Here is a 27,682-nt window from a genome sequence, read left to right as displayed (position 1 = left end):
TTTTCCTTTTCCTTTTCCTTTTCCTTTTCCTTTTCCTTTTCCTTTTCTTCTCAATTAATTTCATTTTGCTTTCTGTTGCATTTCAGTTTACATGGGAGTGTTTTCCAGTGCACCAACAACTCATAGATCAGGTTCTGTGCCAGTGAGCTGAAGTTTGTAAGCCACCAGACAATGACTGATACATTTTAGCGTTATTTCAGCTGGTTGTCTGTAATAGAAAGGACTGGGTATAAAAAACCAGAAGGTCCTTTTCATTGCTGATTTCTCATTTCCAGTGTAATGTTACTAAATGCTTAAAATCTCTCCCTGTTGCACTCTTTTCAATTCATCTTTTCCTCTGCCACCTCAGGTGGTGAGTTATTTCAGTGACATTTATGACCTCTCCCTGTTGGCTACAGAATGATGCAAAGGAGACCTGTAAGTTTTTGAGACAGTGACACAGCACTGACATTTACTACCACTAATCCAGCAAACAGTGCAAGATGTACTTCTGTAATCATGAATGATTAATGACTGTTTCTTTCCTTTGGGATGACTGAAGTACCTTTCTGTGAATGCCCTTTGTAGCTGTGAATGCGTGTGCCCTTGGGTTCCATGACTGCGAGCAGTTCTGTGTGAGGAATGGCAGATCCTACCTCTGTGATTGCTATGAAGGCTACACTCTGAATCCAGATAAGAGAACCTGCTCAAGTATGTTCATTTGGTGAATGTGAGCAACTAGAAAAAAAATTCACTTTTTAACACCATAATTGGGTTTGAGAAGCTACTTGCATACTTCTGTTGAAACACTGAACATCTGTATCTTTTTCAATAATAATAAATATAGTAATGAATAATGAATAAAAATCTGCTGCAAGTAATGGTGAGTAGTTTGTTTCCCTTACCATCCTTTTTAATTATGCCTACAGATCCATTCATGAGGGCCAGATGTCAAAACAAAGTCTTCAGATGCAGACACTGTATAGATATTTTCTCTTACCACTTGTTCTAATTCTTTCAATTAGTATTGCCATTTTTGAGCTGACTCCAAATAGAAATATATTAAAAAATGTGAATGTGCACTCCATCTGAACAACTTTTTATTAACAATGAACTGTTTCTCTAATGTGCATCTTGCAGCTGTGGACACGTGTGCACCGGGAAGGCACGAGTGTGATCAGATCTGTGTGAGTAACAACGGATCCTATGTCTGTGACTGCCATGAAGGCTACACCTTGAATCCAGACAAGAAGACTTGCTCAGGTAAGAATTAAAGGCTACTTGAATATATGAAACCCATGGAGATATGGACATGTTTTCTTTGACTTACCCTCTTTATTTCTACTTGAAAAATTGCTTATAGACATCAATCCTTAAAATGAGAACTCACATGTAGACTTTCCCCTTGGTTCCAATAGCAACAAAATTGTAATTTTCTTTATATTTGTTCATTAAAAAATGCAATTTGGCACTTATCTACCATTTCACGGTCTTCACAGTATTTCATAAACATTGCTTAGCTGCTTAGTCTGACACAGGGCAGGTTATTGCTCATCTTGGTTTTTTAGCTTCATCCTTACTGGGAATGTTCAGGACTGCTGGAATTTCTGATGAAAGTAAGAACTGCATGAGATGTAGTATAGTCGTGTCTTGCAGTCCTGGTATCTGCCTTCTCCATTAAATAATTAGTAACTGAATTCAGCTGTCTGCAGCATAATACAATAATGTAGTAGGACACTGGTTGATTTCTAATTAAATTGTAATTATAAATGCTGAGCATTTAAAACTCTTGAGTGTCTGGGAGAGATTAATAGATTTCTTTTCTTAACCATGGTTCACCACAGCCATGGATATGTGTGCACCTGGAAGGCATGACTGTGCACAAGTCTGTCTGAGTAACCATGGATCCTACAGCTGTGGCTGCTATGAAGGATACACTCTGAATCCAGACAAGAAGACTTGCTCAGGTAAAATCTGATTAAGGAAATACTGTGTTCAGCTAAAAGCAAGTAGCTTTTAAAAATCAGGTTAACTTATGTTATTTTCCTGATAGATTATCCAAGAGTTTATGTACAACTGCTTAAAACACAGGACTACTTTGTTTCTTCATATGAACAGTAGTAATTTCAGACCCATGGCTCTTCTACAGTTGTGTGAAGCTTGTATTTGGTAATATTAAAATACCATTTAGCATATCCTTGAGGACTTCATAGTATTTTTACACCCATGGAGCATAAATTCCCATATCCAGTATGTGATGTGCATTACCCGTGTCAGAAAACTCTTCAGCAAAGCAGCACAAGGAAATGAGATGAAGGAGAGCAAGGACTGTGCTGGAAGAGAGACTGAAGTCTGTATCATCATGAGTGTGATTGCTCTTTCTGGTGGATGTGTTGAGACCTTAAAAAATACTCCAGTCTTAGAGCTCTAGAGGATGGAGGGAAATGTTCTTTCCCAGTGCTGGTCTCTTGTGGAGAACAGGAGCATAGATGTAGCTGATACTTAAGGATATACAAGTAAATATATTGATAATATGTATTCTATATTTTCTTCATGTCATTAGGGTTTGAACTTCACTGTTAATTTCATTGGATGTCTCACTGATGATTTATTTAGAGAAATTCCTTTTTTTTTCCACTTGACTATAAATAATCCTTTTCCTACACACTACATTGTGTGTGACAAAGTGCTGAACTTAAGCTTTCAGTTCCAGGAGGTTCCTAGGCAAATCTCTCCAATTAAGCCACAGGTCTTACATCTCAAAGAGGTGAAGCCAGAGGACCTCAGTATTTCTTCCTGTTTAGTGTAAAATCTGATTTTGTAAAAATGGTGCCTAGGATTAACTCTCACCTGGCATTATAGAGAGGCAATAAACATGTGAGGGAATGTAGATTCACTTAGGCATCCCCTTTGGGAGTCCAATCCAAAGCTCATTTCTTAGCACTGATTCTCCTCCTGCATAGTCAAACTTGAAATTATTTTCCTAATATGCTTGCTTTTTTTCCCTTTTGAATCTCATTTTGCAGTATGCTACTAATGATTTCTCAACCATACAAGTCTTTGTGATAATTATATATAATTATATCATTATATCACAAATATATATATATTATAATTATTATATTATATATATATTTGTGATATATAATTATATCACAAAGACATGCAAAGAATGATGCAAAAATAGTCTAGGTCCAGGAGAGGGTACTTTCCCCTTTTTCTTTTTTTTTTCTTTTCCCTTTCCCGTTCCCTTTCTTTCTCTCTTTTTCTCTCTCTTTCTCTCTCTGCCTTTTCTCTGTGTCTTCCTCTCTTTATCTCTTGCTTTCTTTCTCCTTCCTTTCTCCTTCCTTGTGCCTTACTGGGCCTCCTTACTGCAAAGATATCCAAATATAGGAACTCCTTCTCAGCTTGCCCTTTCAGAGCTGACGTGTTAGATTTGGCAGAAAACAGCAGCCTCACACATAAAGTGCCCACTTTGTAACTGGCAGTGGGTGTCATGTCTCTTTTTTTTAGCAGCCACGTATACTTTTCAGTTTATGGTCTTTTGACTCCACAAAACAGTGTCTTCTCCAACTCAATTAGAGCTGAAATAATGCCAAATAGTCTCTTAAAATCCAGATATTTGTTCTCTGAGATTCTGTTGGATAATTGTTTTGTAACTGTGTCCTTGTTAGTTCCATTCCTTTTGCAATGTTACAACTGCAAAAAAGTGTTGCCAGTATTCAAAAAATTGTATTAATTTTGTGATGTTGATAGCCACATAAAAACACAATCTGTGTACCCTGCTGTGGTTAATGGCATGGTGACATGCAATAAAAACACCCCTGTTTGAATCTAAATGAAGACATGTTTGTAAATGGGAATTGCTATCACCAACTCTAAAGGCTGAAGTTTGGATATTTTGATTAGTATTCTTCTCTTCTCAAATGCCTCCCCCAGCTGTTGATGTGTGTGCACCTGGAAGGCACGACTGTGAGCAGGTCTGTGTGAGAGATGATCTGTTCTTCTCCTGTGACTGCTACCAAGGCTACACCCTCAACCCAGACAAGAAGACTTGCTCAAGTAAGACCAGATCGCTGTTCCCTTTCCCCTCAGCCTCCCCAACCAAGTGCATGTGTTGCAATAGCTCTCACTAGCGGGTTAATATATTTGAATCTGTCTGAGAAACTTTCACATGCATTCAGGTGTCACTCTGCCTTTTCCACTTTGAGCAAAATTCAGAGATGCAAAGAACTTTATTATGCAGCAATGCTAGTAACTGCTTATCATTCAGTCTTTGTACCTTAGAACTAAGGCCTTCACTAATTTATGCAATATTCAGCAAACTCAGAACTGAGAAATAATTGAAGAGTTGGGGTTAGTCATACTTTGCAGTATTGTGGAACCTGTGTACCATCATGCAAGACAGTCTGATGTGACATCCTCCCTTCCAGGCTGAATTTCATGTTGCTGTTCCTTTCTTTTGCTTCACAGTGACTTTGTGTTACAGTAAAAATATAATAATTTCAGAAGTGTTTCGTTCCTTCCCAGTCTCCTTACTGTCAAGTTATTGTGCACTGGAAACTTTTCCTAGCATTCCTTTGGAGTTCATATGGCACTTCACATCTGGTAGGGTTAGGTCAGAGGGACCAAGGACTGAGGTATCCCTTGTATTAATTAATGTATTTATCCGCAGTAAGACAATTAGTTTGTCTCGCTGCTCCAAGACAAGATCAGTTACACATCTCAGTAGTTCCTGGTAAGATTCATACAGGACAGGCTCCCAGCATGGAAAAGCATTGCCATTGGGAAGCATTAAAAAATGTCATCTTGTTTTCTGATAACTGTTCCTCCAAAGTGCATTCTGTAGGAACTGATGTACATGCACCAGGAACCCATGACTGTGAGCAGATCTGTGAGAGTTATGGTGGATCACATACCTGTGATTGCTATGAAGGCTTTACCTTTAATCCAGATAAGAAAACATGCTCAAGTAATAATTTAATGTTGGGGTTTTTTTTCTGAATATGTTTATTTACTGAAGCACCTCTCTTCAATGTGTTAAATCTTTTTAAGCCGTTTGAGAAATGTTCCATCAACTTGCAAGCTCCCTTGAAGTATAATCCCTTTTCATTCTTTTATGCCTCTTTCCACTAGTGTTTTGAGCTAGTTTGGTTTTTCTTTTTTAGTTATAGCAGTTACTGTATTTAAAACTACAGATGACTCTTATCTGTCACCACGCATTTAAGGACTCACTGTATTTAAAAATGCAATCTGTTATAATCTGCATTTCCTTATGAAATGGAAATAACTGGGGGCATTAGCAAGGTGGGGTTCTGGGGCATCTGTCTGTGGGATGTGGGTCTCAATTGTGTACCAGCATTTGGAGGATGGGGGGGGGGCCAGAGGGGAACAGAACTGGTGTAAGAACTACTGCAGTGCTAAACCCTATGTTCTTGTCCACTCCTCCAAGCTGAGTGGGGCAAGCATGAACTGTTGTCTTTTCAGATGGGCAATAATGGCATCAAATATTGGCCGAACCTGATGTAGATAAGTTAAGTTGGGTTTGGCAGGGATGTCAAAAGGTACCTAGTCTGACCTCTGGTTCAGAGCAGGAATAACTCACCATCACATCAAGTAGCCAAAGACTCTGTGTGAGAGCACAGTTATAAAACAGGTGGATATAGCCAAACACCATCTGCAAAAATAATGATTTCTTGTTGGTCTGGACTTAAACACAAATGCAGTGTAAAAATACAACTTTAGAGTGTTTTGTATGACTTTTTGGGCATCCCAGTGGCAACAGGAATGTCCCATATTTTGAATATAAAATACTGGAAGACTCTCAATTTCACAGAAGGACTGAAGAATAATTCCGAGTACGCTTGGACAATTGCCAGAGTTGGTTGGAAAAGTAATTTTGTTGAAACAGACAAAATCCAAGGAGGATCTGATCTGTCATTGGAGAATTTAAATGAGACATAAAAAAATTAACTGGCAGTTGGCTGGAAACCAACCATGTTGGTGTGATGTTTTGAACTGGCCTTCCTCCAGCTGTCTCTTGAACAGCTCTTCTTTGTACATTGACCATAAAGCCAGTGGAATGTTCCAAAGAAGAGAGCTGAACAAATACAGGTCCACTGGAATCAAGGAGACACCAGTTTCAACACTGGCTCTAAGACAAATGAATTTCTGCACTGCTAGAAATGAATCTGTTCATTTCCTGCAAAATGGCAATATTAACGGCATGATTGATAACCAAAAAAAAAAAGGAGCCAAACCAATTCAGAATGAAAGAGAAGCGTATCCAGATACAATATTCCCATTGTTTCTTTGTTACAGCACTGTGTTTGACATTGATCAGTTATGCATTTATATATCTACAGAAAAAAAATGAATAATCTGTTGTCATTGCCTTTGCAAGCAATGTAAAAAAAAATACGTGAAGAGACAGGTATTACATACAGGTAATACCTCTTGATAACTCGTTGAGAGTGTATTTCATAACTGTAGGCTCTCTTTTAAGAAGTCTTTGTCTTTGGATACTTATTATTCTGGTCTCAGATGTAGATGGTTATCTCACTACAGTACCTGTGCTGCAGTAGCTGTTGATATGTTTGTTCTCAGCCTGCAGCAAGTGGTGCAGCCTTAACTTATTTACTTTATGTAGTAGGTGAGGTTAAGTTGCCTTTCATGCAGCGAACAACTCACAGCCATCAGCTGATGCCTGACATTATTATACCACAATGAAATTATCATCTCTCTGAACCCTGGGTTTTTTGTGAATTATGGAGAAAAAGAAATTCTTGAGGACAGCTGAGGCTGCTCCCCTGTTAGTCTGGAAGACTGAGGTCAAGACCTAGGAAAGATTCAATGGAACTATAGAGGAGTATGAGAATATTTGTTTTCTCTTTCTTAAGAGACTGGTGACTTCTCTATCACACTAACTGGCTCCTCCAGTGATATTGCTGTGTCTTTGTACTAGATTTTAAATTCACTTGGGCCTATTAGAATGATGTCATTCCCTCCCTCTATATTTATGTTATATTGGAATGGATTTGTGCCCACACCTCTTGAACCAAAAAAGATACTCCCTATGCATACATATTGCCAATGTTAGAGACCAAGAGTACTTGTGGGGTGATACACATTGATGATTTAGCCGAACTTCTGATGCAGAGTATTTAAAATTAATACACAAGCTCCTGGTTTCATTTTTTGGTATTATTTACCAAGAGGTAAATTCAATTCTTCTAGTTCCTTCCCAAGCTGAGACTTATGTATCTAAATTCTACCCACATCTCAGAAACTGATGCAAAACAATGAATTTCTGGCACTGACCTACTCTTTGTGTCTAAAATCACTACATGCCTTCTTGCTTGGCTTAAAAACTTGTGGAGGCTTAAGTTTGGACTAATGCATTCTCAGAAGTCCTGTGTTTGGGAGTGATGGGTACACCAAATGGCACTACAATACAGCTTTGACAGGGCAGCAACTGTGATTTTGTATAAATAGATTTAGATTCTCTTAAATATATTTAGATATGCGGAAAAAACTCCCTTACTATGAGAGTTGTGAGGCACTGGAACAGGTTGCCCAGAGAAGCTGTGGATGACCCATCCTTGCAAGTGTTCAAGGCAGGTTTATGTGGGGTTTTAAGCAACCTGGTCTAGGGAAAGGTGTCCCTGCCCATGGCAGGTGGGTTGGACTAGATGACCTTTAAAGGTCCCTTCCAACCCAAACCATTTCATCATAGAATCATTCCTCTGAGGAGAAACACAAGGTAGTCATGACCTTAAATACATCCAAGTGAATCGATTCTGTTTACAGTGATGCCAGTGGCCTTCCTCTGTGGATAGTCTAATGGTCAAAGTACTGCTTCCAAGATGGAGACCTGGACTGCAGGTTCTTCTCAGTCTGCATCACCTGAACACATTCATTCTACTTCCCAGGGTGCCCTACTTTTTCACATGGGGATATTCTGGATGAGAGGGCGAAGGGAAGATTCACCCTAGTCTAGCAGTTAGAGCTGATGGGGTAGGTTAGTTGGTCCCTGCACCCACACCCCTTTTTATATTTGTCTGTAACGGTCTAATTTAAAGAGTGCAGAGGATCCAGGTAGGCAGGAAAGGAAGTCCCTGCTCTGCCTCCTTCTTCATTAGAGTCAAGCTCTGTCTTTCCTGTCCTGGACTATGACACTCAGCTCTCTGGCTACACACCAGCCCCTATTCACTGCCATCCCTCCTTCCCAACTGCCCTGGGTTGCAGTGCTTTATGTAGTCTTACAGCATGGGTTTAATTCCTTTTGCAGAATCAAGCATTTTCTTGGGATTTAAATGGCCAGGAATTGTAATAAATACTCTAAATGCTGTTTTCTCTCTTAGGAGCTGTAACGAGCAGTCTCGTAACAACTGAAGAGTCCTGTAAGTGTGAGGCCATAGCTGCCCTCCAGGACTCGGTCACCTCACGCCTTGAAGCTCTGTCCACAAAATATATCCTTTTTCTTACCTGAGCTCCTGCATTCAGCACTGTACTGGTATTTTAGAGGTAGCTGTTTTGATATAAACCAGGGAAGAAATATCCCTCAAAAGAGAAAGTATTTTCCATGTGATTTAAGAAAAATTATGGAAAAAAAATCTTGGTTGTTGCAAACACCCCTGTTTTCACATTTCACTGAAGTGCGTTAGTATCATGACACAGATATAACAAATGCATATGGCCACGTCCCCTAGACTACATATGCCATGTTGAACATCAAGCACTGATCTATTTATAATTCTTCCAGATGACTTTTACTGTTACAACAAATGCTCACTTTTGAGCGCTCCTATTATGTCCCAGAACTTCAGAGTCAACTTCACAGTGTGACAAGAGTCCTCTTAGGTGTGGTATTCCTCTGCATCCCATCTGCAGAGGCAGGCACTGTCCCAAGAGATTTTCATGCACCTTCTGTTCTGTGAAAATGTGCAAACCTATTAATAACCAGCTCCTGGGATACAGAAAAATGGGAGAGCTGCAATGCAGGGTGCCGAGAAATGTGGTCAGCTCCCAGATTCAACATTCTGCAAACATGTGGGAGAAAAAAACCCAAACAACATACAAAAAGAAAGTGGTGAACTCTGTGCTACCACACAAACCTGAATGCTGGAATAAATGCCCTCAGATGGCATGGCAGGAACTAATAACTGGAATTTAAAGTTGGACAAGCTGTGGTCCATCCTAAGCCATAATTTTTAATGTGAGAGTGGTTGATCACTTACAATTTACCAAGGACTGTGGCAGATTTTCCTTGCTGGAAATTTCTGAAACTGCATTTTTTTTTCTCTAAAAGGTACTCTTGTTCAAAGAGGGATTGATTTAGAGGAGCGTTATGTCAGTGGTAGTCATTCTGATCCCTGGGACTTCAAAGAAGTATGGCCATTTAGGATTAGTCAGAGAAGAAGAGCAAACTAGTAAGTTTTAGACATGAACTCATAATTTAGACAGATAAAAGAATTTTTCAGTTTGCCAAAGAGTCTAGAAGTCAAATGAAAACTTCTGCCAAGGACAAAAGGCTTTCCCAGAGCTTGAATAAATTCAAAGTTATTTTTATGAGATCTAATTGCAAATCTCTCTTCTTGCACTGTGTTTGAAGTTCAGTTTATCTGCCTGCGAAAATCGAAGGGAAGAGTGATTTTTTTGGATTATAATATATGTTTCTGGGAATCTAAGTAGTTAAAAGTGAACAGTAAGATAATTAAACCTGTAATGTCATCTTAGAAGTAGCATGTCCTTCAGAGATCAATTTTTCTGCCTCAAGAGCTAATGCTAAGCAAAAAAATGCAGTGGTGTCAAGTTAGGATTTTACCTGATTATAAAGAATAGAGGCTTCCTTTCAGAGTTTTTCTTTGGTAGGCCATTTGTATCCCTAGCATCGTTTCAAGACAACCTGGAAAACACAGCACAGACAATCATCTGCCACTTCTCAGCCCTGAATGTCACTTGGTCCAATTCCTTCTAAGAAGTGAGGGTTGTTGAGATTATTTGGGAAGATGCCAGACCTTGACAGGTCTCTAAAATGTTTTGAAATCTGTGGTTCAAGCATGTATTGACCTCATCTAGAAAACAGATTGTGTGTTGAAATGTGTGTTGAAAATGCAGCAATGAGAAAGATTAAAAATAAAACAAACCCTATAGCCATCTATTTTATTGCCCTTAACAACTGGCCACTAGATGAAGTGTCTGAGAAGCTGTGGGCGTATCAAGACAGACAGCAGGCTGTCTGAGTTATCCTTCTGCTTGATTTTAAAATAATCTTTCAGAATAAAACCTTTTTGTAGTTTTTTTGCTTTACTTTGTTGCACAGCTTACAAAACAGGAGTTGGTTTGTTGTTATTGACAAGTGTCAAGTAGACTTCATGAAGAAAACAGTCTTGAAAATACAGTGACCCTGAGGATCTTCATGTACAGTCACTTCATAGCCATAACACTACACCTGCTGTGCTTCAGTTCGTACTGCAAGTAGTGCAGCAGATACTGCTTTTCTGCAATAACTGCATTTTTTATTTTCTTACTTCAAAGTAAATACAGAAAAAAATGAATGGATACAGTATATCACATTATATAAAACTGTGAAATGGCAAGACAGAGAAAAAAATGTGCCTATGTCTTCTGTCTGTTAAATGGGAAAGTAAGTTGGGATCTTGTAATTTATTTTAATAAAGTACAGTATGATATGCACATTGATGTTGGAAGTGTTTTTGTATACGACTTAAAAGATGTGTGTTATGAAATAAAGGGTTTAAAAAAAGAAAGAAACAAAACCTCAAAGATAAAGGAGGCATAAATGGGAGAAATTCACAGAATTAAACAGGATACTGTCCCCAAGTCACATAGTTGGAAAAAGAAGCATTTGATTTTAAAACCTACAAGTACTTATTAATATAGGTAAAAGGTTTAACAGTAATTTCAAGCATTAAAAATGTTGTTTAACATTCAGAATGCTAACAGATATCCCCCAAATTAAGGTTTTTATCCTGCAAGATTTACTTATTAGTCAATTATTAGTTATTATTAGTTAATCATTCCTGTTGTCATACCAAGGACTTTACTGAGACTACTTGTGTCTATTGTGCTTGTAGAAGAAAACACACAAGGTAACAATTAAAAAAATTAATTGTGAAAGGACTCTACTACTTTTGTACACTGGCACTTATAATAATCCAAATGCTTTAGAATGTATATTTAAATTTAGAGTCAAAACTATGATTAAGTTTTTTTAATCAAAAAATTCCAACACATTTTGTAGAGCTTTGCAATGTAATTACATAAAATATCTGGTAACTGGTTTGCCAAGGACATATTAATGACTTCTGTGCATGTTTCATACCCTGCACATAATAGATACAAACAAGTCCAGTTATGTTCACTGCACATGGGAGTGAGACTTCAGGTATGTCTATATATTAATGTTAAGTTGGAATATAACACTTAATAGCACAAGCGAACAGTTTCAGCAAGGGCTAAAAAACAAACTATAAACAGTCCAAGGATGCTGGATTGGACTGTGGTCGATATTTTATGATGTGTCCCCACTGGTATTAATTTGCTGTCGTTCAATTAGTGGGACAACCTGGCTATGCTACACTTGGTTCCTCAAAGTGCTGTGTATGCATATATTTTTTCTCTAAGTCGGGGATGTTTATATCCAGCTTTCTTTCATGTCCTCTGTTTAGCCATGGGTATTCTACAGGGATTTATAGGGCCAGAAGTATGCCTTGGCCTCCATAATTGGTAAGAATAAACAAGTTGTAAATCTAATGCAAGACTTTACAACTTTTTGGCAATTGAGAGTGGATGACATCAGTCCCATTTACACTAAGGCCAGTTGTCAGATGAGATGTAAAATTTTATACCACAGTGGAAAATTGTCCTGGAGGCCAGATGTGTCTTGCAAGCTGTCAGCTGGGTAGGCTTTGTTTCATGCACTAGTATTCATAACTCCATTTTATGTTACAAATGACAGTATTTACATTCAATTCCTCTGAGCAATTATCTGTCTCATTTTGTGAGTACCAGGTAAACTAAGGTGATAAAACCGATTTTTTTAAAAATACGACATATTGTTGTCCAGAAAAATGGGATTCGTTACCTTGTGTGACACAAGCCATTAATTACACACTTAAGAGAGACATTGATTATTTAGATGGATACAAATTCTCTTAGACACATTTAGATATGAGGAAGGAACTCTTTACTGTGAGGCTGGTGAGGCCCTGGCACAGGTTGCCCAGAGCAGCTGTGGCTGCCCTATCCCTGGAAGTGTTCAAGGCCAGGTTGGATGGGGCTTTGAGCAAGCTGGTCTAGTGGAAGGCGTCCCTGCCCATGGCACGGGGATTGGAACTTTAAGGTCCCTTCCAACCATTTGTGATTCTATGTTGATAAAAATTACACTACAAACGCCGCGCGCACAGAACTTGGGGTTCACAAGCTTTGCGATTTTCCTTCGCGTAGAAGCAGAGTGACCTTTATTAAGCCATAACCAAGCCGAGTACTACCGCCAGTGGCTGCGCCGCGCACACAACCCCGGCCACTACCCACAGCTCCACCGCCCAGGTCCCTCACGGCCCCGCCCCGGAGCATCCCGTTCGCGGCGGCGGGGGGGGCACAGCCCGCTAATGGCGCCCGTCCGCTCCCCTCCGGAAGCGGCGCCATTTCCGCGCCCGTTGCCAGGGAGACGCGGCGGCCACGCTGCCGTGCGGGGCGGCCCGGGCCCGCTCCCTTTGCTCCGCCGCGATGTTCATCTACCTGTGCAAGAAGGTGCTCCTGGGGCACGGGGGACGCGCGGGGCGCGGACGGTTCTGGGGGAGAGGGAGCTCCCCACTCGCCCCCCGTCTCACCCGGGAGCTCCCCGGGATCGGGAGCGCGGAGCCCTGAGGGACCCGCGGGGTCTCTCTCGCTGCGGGCCGTCTGGTCCCGGTGCAGCGCTTCCCAGAACGCTGCCCTGCTCTGTCCCCCCGGCTCCCTCGGCCTGGGATTGGGGCTTGGGGTTGGGTCTCCAGTGTTCCAGCTGCTCCCGCAGCTCCGCAGCTGCTCCCTCGGGATACTTTGGACACGGCTGGAGACCGAAGCCCTGTGCACTGTGTGACCCCTCTGTCCTCTTGGTCAGCACACCTTTGAAGGTGTCCTGATATTGTTATTTACTGCATGCGTTCAACTGCTGCAGTGTGGCACAGCTTCACTAGTGCTTGTCGTTGTGTCTTCTGTCTCTTTTTGCGTGTACTGCTCTGTTAATAGAAATAAATTTTTCTCACGTGCTTAAATTTGTCTCACGTGCTATCGTAGGTGCCTTTGAGGTGTTCAGGTAGAGCATGTGAAATAAAATGTGATTCTTGCAATTGTGTAGCGATACAAAGGACTTCTTTTTCAGATTGCAATTCCCGGTAATGTCCGCTTAAAATGTATTTCCTGGAATAAGAATCAAGGTTTCATAGCCTGTGGTGGAGAGGACGGATTACTGAAAGTTCTAAAATTAGAAACACAAACAGGTAAATGAGAGGTTTTAATTTTTTTTTTTTTTTTAAAGAACAACACCCACCACACTTTAGAAAGCATAACTTCTTCCACAGGTTACCTGTTGATATGGCATGTGTTTTAAATCTGTATCTGGCTACTTACATATTTGCACTAACATCAAATTCTTTCATTACTTTAATTTGAACAGTTTTTCTTCAGCTGGTCGTATATGATGCATGTGTAATTTGCCTATTATATCTGCTGATGTTTTCTTAAGTGCTTCTGCTTCTTTTTTCAGGGCATGCATTTAATTCTTGTTCTTTTTGTGTAGGCTTTCCCTTTATTTTGGAACTTTTTTCATGATTTCATGATTTTTGTTTGAATGTTCTCTGTCTGCCACCTTAGTAATTTCTGGGAGAAAGTTGTGTATTTTCATTTAAATAAATATGTTCCAAGAAAAGTAAAATCTATTCTCAAAATTTTTTAAACCTTTTTTTGAATGTAATAAAATGTGATAGCCACAGCTGTTGTTGTGGGGGATTTTGTTTATTTTGTTGTGGTTTTTTTTTTTCCTGAAAGAGTGCTAGGCCATAAAGCATATATCAGTTTGGATGACAGATGTCAATAGTGAACACATTGAGCTGATGGGTGGGAAATTCAGCCTGCGGTTACCATTTACATACTTTTAGGTGATTTATTGATGGAAATAGTGATTAGAGCTGCAGTATTCATAGAGACACAATAATATGTATGGTTTGTTAGGTTTATTTTTATATGATTTTTGTTATTTTAGATGAAGCAAAAATAAAGGGGCTGGCGGCTCCTAGCAATGTTTCTGTCAATCAAACTCTTGAAGGTCACAGTGGTAAGTGTATTTAGGCATTTAATCTACCTTTGGTTAGAATCAAAAGATACAAGATTTTGTGAAGCTGATAGAGTAATTTTGGTATAACTTTTTATTTTAAGCCTGAAATAAAGGTTAGCAGTATTCAACTTGGGTATGTAACAGCTTGGCTGTCAATTTTTACCAAGTTATCTGATGAAAGACCTGCAGTCAATATTTCATGATCTTAAGTGAATCACTGGGTTGGGAATCAAACTAATGCAGCCTTCCCTCAGTTCTCCTGGCTGATTTTGTACATGTGGAGCATCCTGCACGGAAAAATCTCTGCTCTGCCTGGTATGATTTCCAGTTTGCTTATGGATTTTGCAAGGTTAAGTCTGAACTTGGACATCAGAGCCTAGCTTGTGTTTTGTATTACCTCAATTTCTTTTTTTCCATATTATTTGGTGCCCACTCATTATCTTGAGAAGGAAATGTTGATTTCTATTTAAGTGTGTGATGCTGTTGTATGTGCTATATGTACAAAGAGGGACTTTTGTTGTTGTTGCTTTTGGGTTTTTCTTAATTGTGTAGTGTTGCTGGTATAGTACTTGTTGTCTCTGACTTCAGCATGGCTAATATGGAAGTGCTACTCTGTTGTGTGGGACAGGAATATATTTTTATGTATTTACATAAAAGATCATGATATGTTTGCTTCTGTACATTTGTTCACACGCTGCCTTGGTAGATGACAGATAAAGAATGCTTTATGGTAGAAAAGATAAACTGATAGGCAGTTGATGCTGGAATTGGTGAGTTAAAAAAAAAAAAAGAACAACAATTTTCTGTCACACTGTACATATAAAGTTTTAAATTCCATATTATAGGGTAAAATCTGAAATGACAATAAAAGCCTTAAGCATTTTTTTTAGTGATTCATATGTGGATAAGTCCGTTTCGTTTGTTTATATAGTGTCTGTGTGATTTGCCTATATGTTATGGTAACTTTACATTTTCTTCTGAAGAAATCAAAATTAGTTCAGTAAACCTTAATTCTGTCTTAAATATATCTTAATTTTCCCTTTATTGATGTATTACAGAATGTATACATGCTTAAACTGCAGTATAGTATACAGACAAAGTTTATCCCATGGACAACGGGATATGAAGAGAATGCTAAAATCCTTGCATTATTTGAAGAAATTGACTTTTAATGAGGATTTACATTTGAAACCTGCCAAGAGTCAGGTTATTTTAGAGACCTGGTTAAATAGGATTGGAACAAATAAATTGTGAGGAATTGATTTAGAGGATACTTTGAATGGATGTGTTCAATTCTGAATAGGTCACTGTTACCTTAAAAATCCCTGAAATTCAGGATATCTCTGATTGCATCTGGTGATAAAGTTCATGAATGAAATACTGTAAAATGGAAAGGATACATAGAAAATAGGTGACTAATAGTAATGGCATGAAAAAGCATGATGCAACTTCATATCCAGTATGGAACTGATGAAATAAGATTTGAAGATGATTCAAGTCAAATATTTATGAGTAGGATTCCATATGAGACTTGAGGGTCTGACAGAGTTGTGTGTAGAGTGCTCATGGTAATTGTGAAGGAGATTTTGTTTTAAAAGCGCAGCACTAGTGAGGATCAAATTATTAAGAGAAAGAAAAAACCCACGAATTCCTATGACAGTGAAGGTTTGTCAGTGTTCCAGACTGTCAGAGGCGGTCAGAAACCACCATTGTTTGAGTTTTGCTTGGAAGCAACATTCCGAGCAGGATTTGGAGAGGATGTTACTCACGTAGGGGAATACAAAAGCAAAAGGAGCTGTTGAGCAGAATTTTGAAAGAGGAAACCAATGGTACAGAAAGAATACAACTAAGTCAAAGTCAGCAGTGTAAATCTCTGAAAAGCTTCAGGTTGATTGAGTGGGATGTGGTGGTTTTTGTTAACTTACTTAAGTAATGTCAATAAAAAATTTGTATTGCTTTCTAGGTTTTGTGCAGGTTGTGACATGGAATGAACAGTATCAAAAACTGACTACCAGTGATCAAAATGGCCTCATCATTGTGTGGATGCTGTACAAAGGTATTCTGCAGGATAAACTTGAGATGGGATAATATTCCATGTTGTGAGAAATGTTTGGGGTTTTTTTTAACTCCCTAGAAATTTTTACAATTCTTTTTCAGAGTTTTTATTTTGCAGATTGTGAAGCTCCAAATAGTTTTAAAACAATTCCTGAGTTTTTATTGTAATACTTGTCTACAAAAGGCATTTATACTGCAGACCTCCCTTGAGAGAATGCATCAGTTCTTAGCCATATGCTTGATAAACTGCTCTAAATTTCTTATCTCTGTTACTTTATTCCCTTAGAGGAAAATAATGTGTTGTGCATCAAGCGCAGACATATTGGTAGAACTGCAAGAACTTAGCAACCCTGCTTAGAGCATCAATTAAATACTTCCATAAAAACAATCTTTAGAAATGTTTAATTAAGGCAGTAAACTTAATATGACTAAGTATTGCTGTAATCATCTTTAATTACTCTTGACTTCTTCACACGTCCATGTACTACTTTGGTGCACTTCGACTCATTTGAAAGCCTGCAAACCTCACAGTCAAGTTAACCACTGCCCAACATATGTGGGAAAAAAATAAAATAAAGGGTTTTCTTTTTCTCTTGGGGATTTTAGTTTAATGAAAAATGGAAACAAATAAAATCTCAGCTTAGCTTTGCATTTCAAGAATAATAAATATAACTCAATTAGTCTTTCCACGTGATATTTGGTGGCCACTGTCACATAAATAAGCTCATAATTTAGGGAAATATTCAGTAAATTACTTACTACCTATTCCTAGCAAAGATGGTTGTTCTCTGATAATGTTTCCTAGTGTATTCTTGTCAGTTCTGAAATTACTTAAGCACAGAGCTCTTCCTGTAGGGCCCCTCTTGGGCTTTGGCTCCCCTTTCTGATTCTTCATTTGTTAGTATCCATTTCAGAAATAAGCTGCTCACATCTGAACACTGGGTTTCACAATAATTATATCTGTGTCTTCTGGGGGACACTGTCTTGCTAGACTTTTACTGAAAGGGCAGAACTTTCTTTCCAAAGATCAATTCTTTTCCAAAACTTACTGCTTCTGCAGCTTCTTGTTGTATATTGCATTGCAGAGTCACGTGTAACTTACTGCGTCATGTTTACTTAAAAACACCATTCTGGGGTTTTTCTATTTCATTGAGCACCTAATTTGATTGCTTGGGAACTTTCATAAGCTGTATTATGTTTAACCTGTGTTTTTTTACAGCATCTTTGGGAATTCATATGGCTAAGAAATATCATTACCATCTCATTTGCATACCTTTTAAATGAAGAGTAACTTAATTTTGAATTCAGTGATTAGTGTGTATCTTGAATCCTCTAGAGGATTATCAAATCACAAGTGTAACTCACTTTTTCATTCATTACTAATAGGTGCTTGGTATGAAGAGATGATTAACAACAGAAATAAATCAGTTGTTCGAAGTATGAGCTGGAATGCTGACGGACAAAAGATTTGTATTGTGTATGAAGATGGAGCTGTGATTGTTGGATCAGTGGATGGTAAAATTTAAGCTCAATTGTTTTGTTGTTACACAACTTCTGTTCGCAGTGTTATATACATAGTGGCCCTGTTTCTCTAGGTAAATAAAATTAATAGTTACTTACCAGTTGTTGCTTTGACTTTCTTTAGCTGTTTTAGTGTTTACATCGGTAACTTGCATCCTGTTTTTGATTTTGTGGTGTATTTATTAAGTACAAACAATATTCTGTTACAGGCAATCGCATTTGGGGAAAAGACTTGAAAGGTTCCCACCTGTGCCACGTGGCTTGGTCCTCTGATAGCAAAGTTTTACTCTTTGGAATGGCAAATGGAGAGGTTCACATTTATGACAATCAGGGAAATTTTATTGTAAGTTCATACTGGTATAATTAAGGTATTAACTTCAACAGGCATCAAAGCTTACTTCCTCTTAATTTATTTTATGTTCATTTATTTGTTTAGTTGGTCGACTTCAGTACTGAGAACTGAACAATGTCTTGTGCACAGAGCTTTTATTCAAGAGTTCTACAGCTTTTAATTATTTCTTTTTTTGATAGCTAAATGAATGTCACATCAACTAATGCCTTTTTGCCTTGGAATAGTTACTGAAAATGTAAAAGTAGGAATGGTCACACTAAAGAAATTAAATGAGGCTTTTTAGGACATCTGAAAATCTTTTATCTTTGAAGATGTTTGTGAGGATAGGTCAGATTTAATATTTTTTAGCTATTGTTTTTACTTACTTTCATTAAAGTAAGAGGAACTAATTGGAGAAACTAATGCTGGCTTAAAGGATATTAACTTCTTACAGCTTCTGCTTCTGAAAGTACTAGCTTGCTTTCAAAAAGAAGCAGTATTTTATTTTCCTATTGCTCCTATTATTCTTTATTACATAAGGAATGTTACATGCTTTAGAGAAAACCTGGTAGTGAGTGGGAGGATGAAAGGAGATAACTATAGGATATTTTTGCATTCCTACAATCTAGGTTTGTTTATTTATTTCTTTATTTATATTTGTCTACTTACTTGGACTATTGGAATACGACTATGACAAAATCCTAAATAGAAATAAAACATCGACTTTAAAAAAAGGTATTTGGGACCATGTTCTTAACTTTCAGATGCTTAATATGGCAAATTTTCTTCTCCTTTCCATTGCCTCCCTAAGAAAGTATCTGTTACCCTTCCCATTTTCTTTTCTTTAACCTCCCACTGTATCTTTCTTTCTTCCCACTATGTGAGTCATGGTGTTTCCAACTGCTACAAATTACTGAAATTCTTCAAATAATTTGTTGTCACTTCCCCCACCATATCAACAATATGTATGGTTGTGCTGTCTCTTCCTCTCCCCCCTCTCTCCCACAGGTTACCTGGTATCCCTCTTTGAATTGATCCAGGAATACTCTTACCTTTCAGAAAAAGCCCTTACATGTCTTACCAGGCATCCAGAGCTAATTATTGCAAAAGTTAACTTACTTTAATTGGTATTCTAATTTGGACACTTATTTTTTCCCACTTATTTTTATATGTTATTCATCAGACTTTTATTAAGAAAACGCTCACAAATGGTTTATTTTTAAACAAAAACCAATGTGGCCAGGAATGGTTTGAAATTATTGTTTTTTGGTTTTTGTTTTTTTTTTTTCAAAGCTCCAGCAGGGTTCCATGTGTTACACACGTGTGTGTGTGTGGTGGGGTTTTTTATGTTGTTGGTTTTCTTTGTTTTTCAGTTATTTTTCAAAGACTGAAAATGCCAATGTTAAGGTACTTCTTTGTAGTTAAAAATATGTGTTTTCATATGTCTGATCTGGCTTTGATTATATAAGGAAGTTTTTTAAACCCATGAAATTCTGAGAACTTGAAAATTTTTCTCTGGACAGAAAAACAGTTTTGCTTAGTCATCTGTTTTTTTGCAAGCTGTATATGGCTTTAATTAATCATTCTTATCTAGGTGAAAATGAAGCTGAGTTGTTTGGTGAACTTAACTGGAGCATTCAGTATTGCTGGGATACATTGGTACCACGGCACCGAAGGCTACATTGAACCAGATTGTCCTTGCCTTGCTGTCTGTTATGACAATGGAAGATGCCAGATAATGAGGAATGAGAATGACTACAGTAGGTACAAAATGTGGGATGCGAGTTACTGAGCTCCTCTTGACCCAAAATGTCTACTTGTGTTGATATTTGTAATGTTTATTCCTTGAAAACTAGATCCTGTTTTGATTGACACTGGTATGAACGTTGTGTGTATTCAATGGAACCCCTGTGGAAGTGTACTGGCAGTGGCAGGCTCCCTGAAAGGAACTTCTCAAGATGCCAACATTGTGCAGTTCTATACTCCCTTTGGTGAGGTAAAAATATTTGATATACTCAAATAGTGTAAATGTGTTTTGGTTTTTTTTTTTTTTAATCTTAGTATGTCTTGTCTATATGGTCATTACTGGTGGAATTTGGATGCCAAAATGCAGGTGTTTAGTGTGTTCAACGTGCTCCAGGTTATCTGGGATATCCATATGGATCTGGAAAGATGACACGGGACCAAGTGCCCTTTCAGAACAGCAAGACAGTGGCCAGCACGGAAATCCGAGTGCATCTCGTAAAACACTAAATGCTGGGATATGTGGGGTGTCTAACGTGGGACACCTGACTCAGAGACCAGAGCTCAGACAGTAAGTGATTTGGAGCTTAGGCAGCAGTCAGGATGTCAGCATCTGTGTATCAAATCCAGAGGTACTTGCCTTTTTACACTGGCTGTGTACACGACCAGGACATCTCTAGATTAGGGGCTTAAAACATGGCAGTGAAAGATCCCCTCTATTTTTATGGAATCACTAAACCCAAGAAAACAGCATCCAGTGTCAGTAAAAGCAATGGTTCAGAAACCTCAGAAAAGGTAAACTGTTTCTAATCTTCTTCATATGGCTGTTGGGGATATTGTTTTGTAAGTGTTTTTTGTACATGTCTTTTTTATAGTGTGTTAAATATTTGATAGTTGAGAGACAACTTTCCAGTATATTTTTGTTTATGGTGCTATTTTTGCCTTGCTGGGTAATTTCGGGTAATTTCCCTTTCCCTCCTAGGAATATATCTGGAAATCAGTAAGTTGGTGTTATTTGTGAGGAAGGTTATCCCTTGTACAGAGAAGTATTGGCCAGCTCTGAGTTGTGCTGTGAAAGGGGTTAAGATCCAGCATCATTTGTAGGGGCTTCCTTAGCTGACAGTATTTAATGGAACCAAAGTTCTGACAATAATGTTACATCTCTAGTTGCTAATGTCCTTCAGATGAACTGAAACTGGTGTTCCAGATTTTGTATTTAGTGTTTAGAAGTTAATTCTTTAGGTTTTAGAATTGTTTTGTTCTAGTTCTGATACGTAGATATGAACTTAACTTTTTGGAAGATGGTATTTTCTGTGAATAATGTGTGACGAGTATTTTGACTTGGTATTTGCATCTGGTCAGAAGCACAAAATGGGTACTGATAGCAGTTTCTATAGGCCCAAAGTTTTGCCCTCAAAAGGAATCTGAGCATGTATCAGTATTCCACTCAGTAAAATGTTATATTTATTTAAAGCCTAAGATTATTCAAAATCTTACAGTAAACAGTAGATTAGTGTATCCAACAGTAGATTAGTGTATCCTTTATTACATTCATCTACATTATTTGCAAACAAAAAGATACCAAAAAGAAGTTCTCTGTGGGACTAGGGTTATTGTTTTTGAAACATTATTTTTTTCCCCAATTGTTTCCTTCATTGAATTTCAAATTCTTCAACAAAGTAAAGATCTTAAAAAAAGATGGAAAGTGTAATAACTGCCGTTGTTAGACTCGTTTTGCAAAGGAATAGCGAAGAGGAAAGCATCCATTGCCTCACTGCAAACTGTGTACCTATGCAGCTAATTCATTATATGCTCTTGACATAGATTAGCAATATGTTTTTATTTGATTAAACTATCAGCTCTAGTTAGGGGTGTTGTGGGTCAACTGACTAATACATTTCCAGCATCAATGAAACTTCTCAGGCACGTCAGGATTGCTACTATTATTATGTTTGTTTTAGTTGTTACTGAAATTACAAAGGTGATTCAACTTGCCAGCCAAAGGAATAAACGTTTATACTGTTGTTCTCCATCTACTCTTTATCTTTGTAAGCTTGAACTATCACTGAGTCCTGATTTTTCTTTCTCTCTGGAAAAAACCCACACACCAATACTGAAGCAAAAAAGCACTTTATGGTATTGCATGTTAAATATCTCCCTCAATGCTTACATATGTGTAGCAATTTGAGAGTCATTATGGAGTACTGTTAAGAAGAACTGTGGTTTTTTTCATCCACTGTCACAACTGTTGCTTATCTATTTTAAAAAAGGTTTTCCTGTGATAAATTCAGATTCTTTTTCTTTCCTTGTTTTAACCAAGCATTTACATACCCTGAAAGTTCCTGGCAAACAAATATCCTCCTTGTCTTGGGAGGGAGGTGGACTGAAAATTGCACTGGCTGTGGATTATTACATATATTTTGCAAACATCCGTCCACATTACAAGGTATGTAGTAACGTGACACTTAAATGTATTAATAAGTTTCCTGTTATTTCTTTTCTTTCTGAACAGGTTGAAAGAGTAGTTTGGTCTCATATATGTCTATTAGTGCCTTATTTATGATTACTGCTTGACTAACACTACTGACTTGAAGGTTTATTGGAATCTGAGTGTCTGTCTTGGTGATGGAATTGATGTATTCATTGCTTTTACAATTAATTTTTTATTTCATTTTCATAATAAGGAAATATATGCATTGTTAATATTAACAGAATTAGGCACAATTCTAAATTTGGTAGTAATTGAGGCTGTCATGTAGGTGAGGCTCCAGTGTTTTCATTGCTGTTTGGTCAGCCAAAGTGGGCTAAGTGATACAATGGGAATTATTTGAGCCGTACTTTTACTGTCATTTTTTCTGGTGGTGAATTATTAGTTTGAACCAGGAGAGTTGTGTAGAAACCTGAACAGTAGAAATGAATATAACCTGATAGACATACTTCCTACTAATATTTCAATTCCCAATATACTTTTTAGAAGTGTGTATTCACAGCTAGTTGTAAATAATGTTTTTATCTTGACTATCATCTGGGTTTTTTCATTTGTTCAGTTGGTTTTTGGTTTTGTTTTTTTTAAGAGTTAGGACTATTTCACTTAAATTTACAGTTTAACAAAAAGTAGCAATTACTTTCCAGTATGCAGTATTGTGTTGTTTTTTTTTTTTCCCCAGCACAGTGCATGGTCTTTAATCATCAGCGTGTAACCACTGTGATTACAGAGAGGGAGAATGCAATGTGAGGAACATATTGCAGATATATTGAAATGTATTGTTCCCCTTGGTTGTGGAAAACCAGTAGTCAGAGAGTTATAAACACAAATCTGCTAGGAAGCAATCTCAAATAATTTGTTGTAAATCTGCTGGAAAAGACTTTGGAAATTTGAGCTGGAAATTAGTCTTGCAGGAAATGCTACCTAATGTTTATTTTGGGAAATGTCTAACAGCTGGAACACAGGCCTGTTGCTTTCTCTTAAACTTATCAGTATCTATGAGACCATGTGTATTTCAGGATCTGGCACAGTTTGCAAATTAATATTTGGAAGTCTTGGTTTTAGAAACTGCATGTGTCAGCTCTTTCCCCCTTCCTTTCACTTGAAGTGGAAAAAGATGTGTTCAAATTATTTTATTTCTGCAGCAAATAAACTCTTACTGTGTTGGTAGTATACTCAGTTTCAATGTTAAATATTTTTATTGGCGAATGATACATGTTTTTCTTCAATAAATAATACACATTACTTCTGCTATGTTCTGATTATATCAGTAACTCCCTTTTAGGAAGCAGATATTCTACAAGGTGGCAGTCAGTAAGTGGGAGTGGTTCAAAGCTGTTATTAACTTAGGCTGGATTGGAATTAATGACCTGAAGTGTTAGTATCACATTACCCCTCCACTGAATAATCTGGTTTCCCCTATTTTTTTTCTTTTACATAAGTATGAGTGTAATAAGAAAAAGGTGGTTCTAAGTTAATATGACAGTAAAAACTATGCATTGAGCTGATCTTTTTTTAAACTATTCATAGTTTACATAGTATTTTTTTTGGAGCTGTAATACTAATTTAGAGTCTATAGCTGTAGTTACATTTCTTCTGGTGTATATTACCTTGTAGAAATCTACATTCCACCATGTAGAAATGTCATCATCCAGCATTCTGGGGTCCTTTGCCACTTCTTGAAATCAGTTTTATGTTTGACAAACACGATTTACAGTTACCTCATAACTTACTCCTTTCATATACATTTTGAATATTCAAAGTAGTATAAGTTCCAGTTTGCATCTCTGAGAAGGACCCTGTGCATATTGTGTTTGGTTTTCAAAAACTGTTTTTATTCCAGTCCTTTTACTTTTTTTCCTGTATCCAAAATGAGCTTGATTTTATTGAAAATCCAACTGATATCCTACTGATAAGATCAAGTGGGTTATATCAGTTGGGTAACTTTCATTTACATGGCTGTTGCTTCTCTGGAATATAATAATAAAGGAATGAGATTCAACTTCCAGGGCTAAAAACATGATGGCTGTCCAGTGTGTTATATTTATCCATGTCCACCTAATCCCATTATTCACTTGTTTATTTACATCTCTACCTTGTGTCAAAGATAGATTTACTGATTTGTGATTCCTGAAATCATAAGGCTTTCTACATCTGCCCACTCCTGTTGCTCTGGCTCTATTCCACAGCATTATGCTTTAATTCCCATAGAATTCAACTCTGCTTGAGTGAAAACCTTTGGGCTCTGACAATTTATTGACATTCAGTTTAGAGATCTATTCTAGAAATTCTTCTGCTGATGCTTTAGTTTATTGTCTCAGTTTCATTTCCTGTGGAGTGTGGGAACCCCTGTGGTCAGCACTCCAACAAGCCTTCTCCTCTCCCTCTCCCTCTCCTCCCCTCCCCTCTCTTGTGGATGCCGATGCAGAGAATTCTATTAGTTTTTCTACAATTGCATCATCATCTTTAAGTTGTTTTATACCTTGTTTATTTGACAGCTTCACCTCCTTTCTCAGATATTTTCTGATTCTGCTGCATTAGAAAATTCTATAGTTTAAATCACTTGAAAGCAATAAAATGCATCTTTCTATGATATTCCATTTCTTTTGCCTTTTTGCCCTTTCTCCTGTTTGTTACATGAATAATTATATTCTTCTGGGAGGAAGAGAGGGTTTTTCTCATGTTACTAATATAAAAGAGGTGATGTGAGTTATTACAGTGCTCTCATATAATTGCTTATTTTTGTCTGCTTCAGGAATTGCACTGTTTGAGGTGTTTATTATATTTCCCTTGGGAAATGAACTTTGGGTTCCCAAATCAGTAGTCACAGAGCAAGCACGTTCATGGCAAAACCCAGCATCACAGTGGGTGTTTCTCTGTACCTGCTGAAGAAGGAAGAAACACAGGGAAGTGAGATCTTGTCATATTTTGACGTTGATCCTCCAGTTCCGAGGTTACTCTGTGTGATGGGGAGGCTTCTTCTGCCAGTTTAATATTATGGCAATAACTTATTACTGGAGTTGTGTTCACATACTTCTAATAAATCAGTTCATCACCTGACAGGTAAAAAGTATTGAATGCTGATGATGTACATGAAATAAACCCTTTCTGTCTTAGCTGTGAACAATTTATTATTGAACTCTCGTAATTTCTGATAGGTTTTATCCAAATTGTCTTTCCTGGCAGTGGGGTTACTGCTCCAACACAGTTGTTTATGCCTACACCCGACCCGATCGCCCGGAATGCTGTGTAGTCTTTTGGGACACAAAAAACAACGAGAAGTATGTAAAATATGTCAAGAGCCTTCTTTCCATAACAACTTATGGAGACTTCTGTGTTTTAGCAACTAAAGCAGATGAAAATCAACCTCAGGTAAAGCCTGTCTTTTAATTTTCAGTTGAAATGCTCTGTTCCATGTCAGTTCTTTACAGCCAGAATAAGATGAAATGGACAAGGCTCAATCTGTCTTAGAGTTGTCAATTGTCATTTGACAGAATGGCACTTGAATGGGCTCAGTGTTTAAAAACAAAGAACCCCAACAAACAACAAAGGAACTGATTAACTGCCTCTACAGTTTAACTTCTTGTAGCCACTAGTAACCTAATAAAACTGCAGACTTCCAGATTAATGTTTCTTCAGAAATATTTAGAACAGTTCTCCAGAGACAAGCTAAAAGCAGGAGAGCATCAGAATGGTAATGAATATTTCATCAGTCAGAAATGGGAAAAAAGGGCAATTTCTTAGGTGATATAAATTTCATGTTACAACAAACTGCTCTGTTTATTAATTTATTTTATATGTAGCGACAAATGATATGATAAATGTATCCTTTGGCTAATGAATGTTCATTTAGCATCATGCTAACTGTTAAATGATTTTTCTTACTGCATTTACTTCTGAATTATTTTCTATATCACTTGTATATTGCTTACAAAGGAGGAGAATGAGACAGAGTCATTTGGTGCAATGGTAAAAAAGAACAATCATGCTTTAGTGCTGCTTTGCTTGATTGTGCAATAAATGGTGTACTGTCATATGGACATACATGGCAAAAACATTTGGTGAAGTTGAGTGCAATATAATTTTTTTTTTCTGGATTGTATTTTAAAAATAGGAAACAAACAGTGGAGGGACTTAATGTAACTTTCTTGAGCATAAAGAAGAGATTTAATTTTAGCATCTGAAAATTACAGATAATAAGGATCTTTCAGTTGTTTTGAAATGGCTCCAGTGCAATTATTAACACCATGAGGGGCCCGCTTTTAGGAAATGAAGTGCACAAGTTTATGGGTAGCAGTTCCTTAGAGTTGCTTTCTGAAAAACAGATTTGTTTTACAAGAGATTTTGGTCATTAGGATTGTGATTTCAAAATGGCAGAAAGTCCAGCAATAGCTAATGGGGCCAAAAACCTAATTTCAGCAGGCCCTTTTTAAAGATATTGCAAGTGGATCGTGAGTGTCAGTAAGTTAGGAAGGACTTAATGTTGATATCCATAGTAAGGCTGGATAAATCAGACAATGCAAACTCCCTGCCCCTGGCACTACTCTGTGTAGGTCATACAGCCTCTGCCCTGGATACTGTTACTGCATCAGCCCTTGGCAGGCTCTGATCTACTGACCTGGAGTCTCAGAGGTGACTAAAGAGGGCATAATATAAACATGATGGAAATAAAAAAGCCCAGTGTGGTTTCCTACAGAGGTGGATGCTCAACATATTTTTTCTGGAAAAGAGAAATTTGAGTATGCTGGTGTAAAGTTTAACTCATGAACAAAGAAATAAAAATACTATCTTTGTGAGATGCTTATTGATGGCAGAACCAGAAAAAATAAATTTTCTAATGAAAAGAAATCCTTGTTCAGATCTTTTTCTTTGAAAGAGTGAAGCTCATATAGTAGCTGAAAAGCTAAATTGAGCTGTTCTCATGTGATTAATAAGATGTCAATCTGTTATTTTAAAGGGATAAGCTGTACAGTTGCTCTAGTCTGCTACCACAATTACAGGAATTGTTCAGGAGGTGAAAGAGCTATGGAAAACTAATTATCTTTCATTTCCTGGCAAGTCAGCTCTTAGGCAATTCAAGTTTTGGTAGCCCAGTATATTTTATTTATTTTTATTTTATTTTAAGTCTAAAGATTTGACAGGAGAAGTTGCTCCTTAATGTCCACACTTGTCATTCAAGACATTTCCCTGTACAATCACTGTTAGGCTATTTTATCCTTGATTTAGGTCT

General features: G+C 37.6%; 2 protein-coding genes across 3 annotated transcripts in view; both read left to right on the top strand.

Annotated features, from left to right (window-relative positions):
• The window catches only part of MATN3 (matrilin 3), a 16,013-nt gene extending 5,374 nt beyond the window's left edge, over window positions 1–10,639 (top strand). The window contains exons 3-8 of the mRNA XM_027640929.1: window positions 568–690; window positions 1,120–1,242; window positions 1,824–1,946; window positions 3,919–4,041; window positions 8,343–8,450; window positions 10,168–10,639. Of these exons, the coding sequence (XP_027496730.1) occupies window positions 568–690; window positions 1,120–1,242; window positions 1,824–1,946; window positions 3,919–4,041; window positions 8,343–8,450; window positions 10,168–10,223 (656 nt within the window). The 3' untranslated portion in view covers window positions 10,224–10,639. The remainder of the gene's footprint in view (window positions 1–567; window positions 691–1,119; window positions 1,243–1,823; window positions 1,947–3,918; window positions 4,042–8,342; window positions 8,451–10,167) is intronic.
• Window positions 10,640–12,647: 2,008 nt separating this feature from the next.
• WDR35 (WD repeat domain 35) overlaps window positions 12,648–27,682 on the top strand; it is a 45,112-nt gene continuing 30,077 nt past the window's right edge. The window contains exons 1-11 of one of the 2 annotated variants that reach the window (XM_027641088.1): window positions 12,648–12,756; window positions 13,367–13,484; window positions 14,246–14,317; window positions 16,281–16,373; window positions 17,759–17,887; window positions 18,103–18,236; window positions 19,819–19,984; window positions 20,081–20,220; window positions 22,288–22,413; window positions 25,639–25,824; window positions 26,389–26,421. In XM_027641088.1, the coding sequence (XP_027496889.1) occupies window positions 12,733–12,756; window positions 13,367–13,484; window positions 14,246–14,317; window positions 16,281–16,373; window positions 17,759–17,887; window positions 18,103–18,236; window positions 19,819–19,984; window positions 20,081–20,220; window positions 22,288–22,413; window positions 25,639–25,824; window positions 26,389–26,421 (1,221 nt within the window). In that variant the 5' untranslated portion in view covers window positions 12,648–12,732. The remainder of the gene's footprint in view (window positions 12,757–13,366; window positions 13,485–14,245; window positions 14,318–16,280; window positions 16,374–17,758; window positions 17,888–18,102; window positions 18,237–19,818; window positions 19,985–20,080; window positions 20,221–22,287; window positions 22,414–25,638; window positions 25,825–26,388; window positions 26,422–27,682) is intronic. The other variant, XM_027641089.1, reaches the window with a different exon arrangement.

This window comes from Corapipo altera, unplaced genomic scaffold, assembly GCF_003945725.1.
Source record: "Corapipo altera isolate COAL_440 unplaced genomic scaffold, ASM394572v1 46, whole genome shotgun sequence".
NCBI classification, from domain to species: Eukaryota; Metazoa; Chordata; class Aves; order Passeriformes; family Pipridae; genus Corapipo; species Corapipo altera.
The sequence above is the reverse complement of the archived record's forward strand: the minus strand, read 5'-3'. Positions and strand labels throughout refer to the sequence as shown.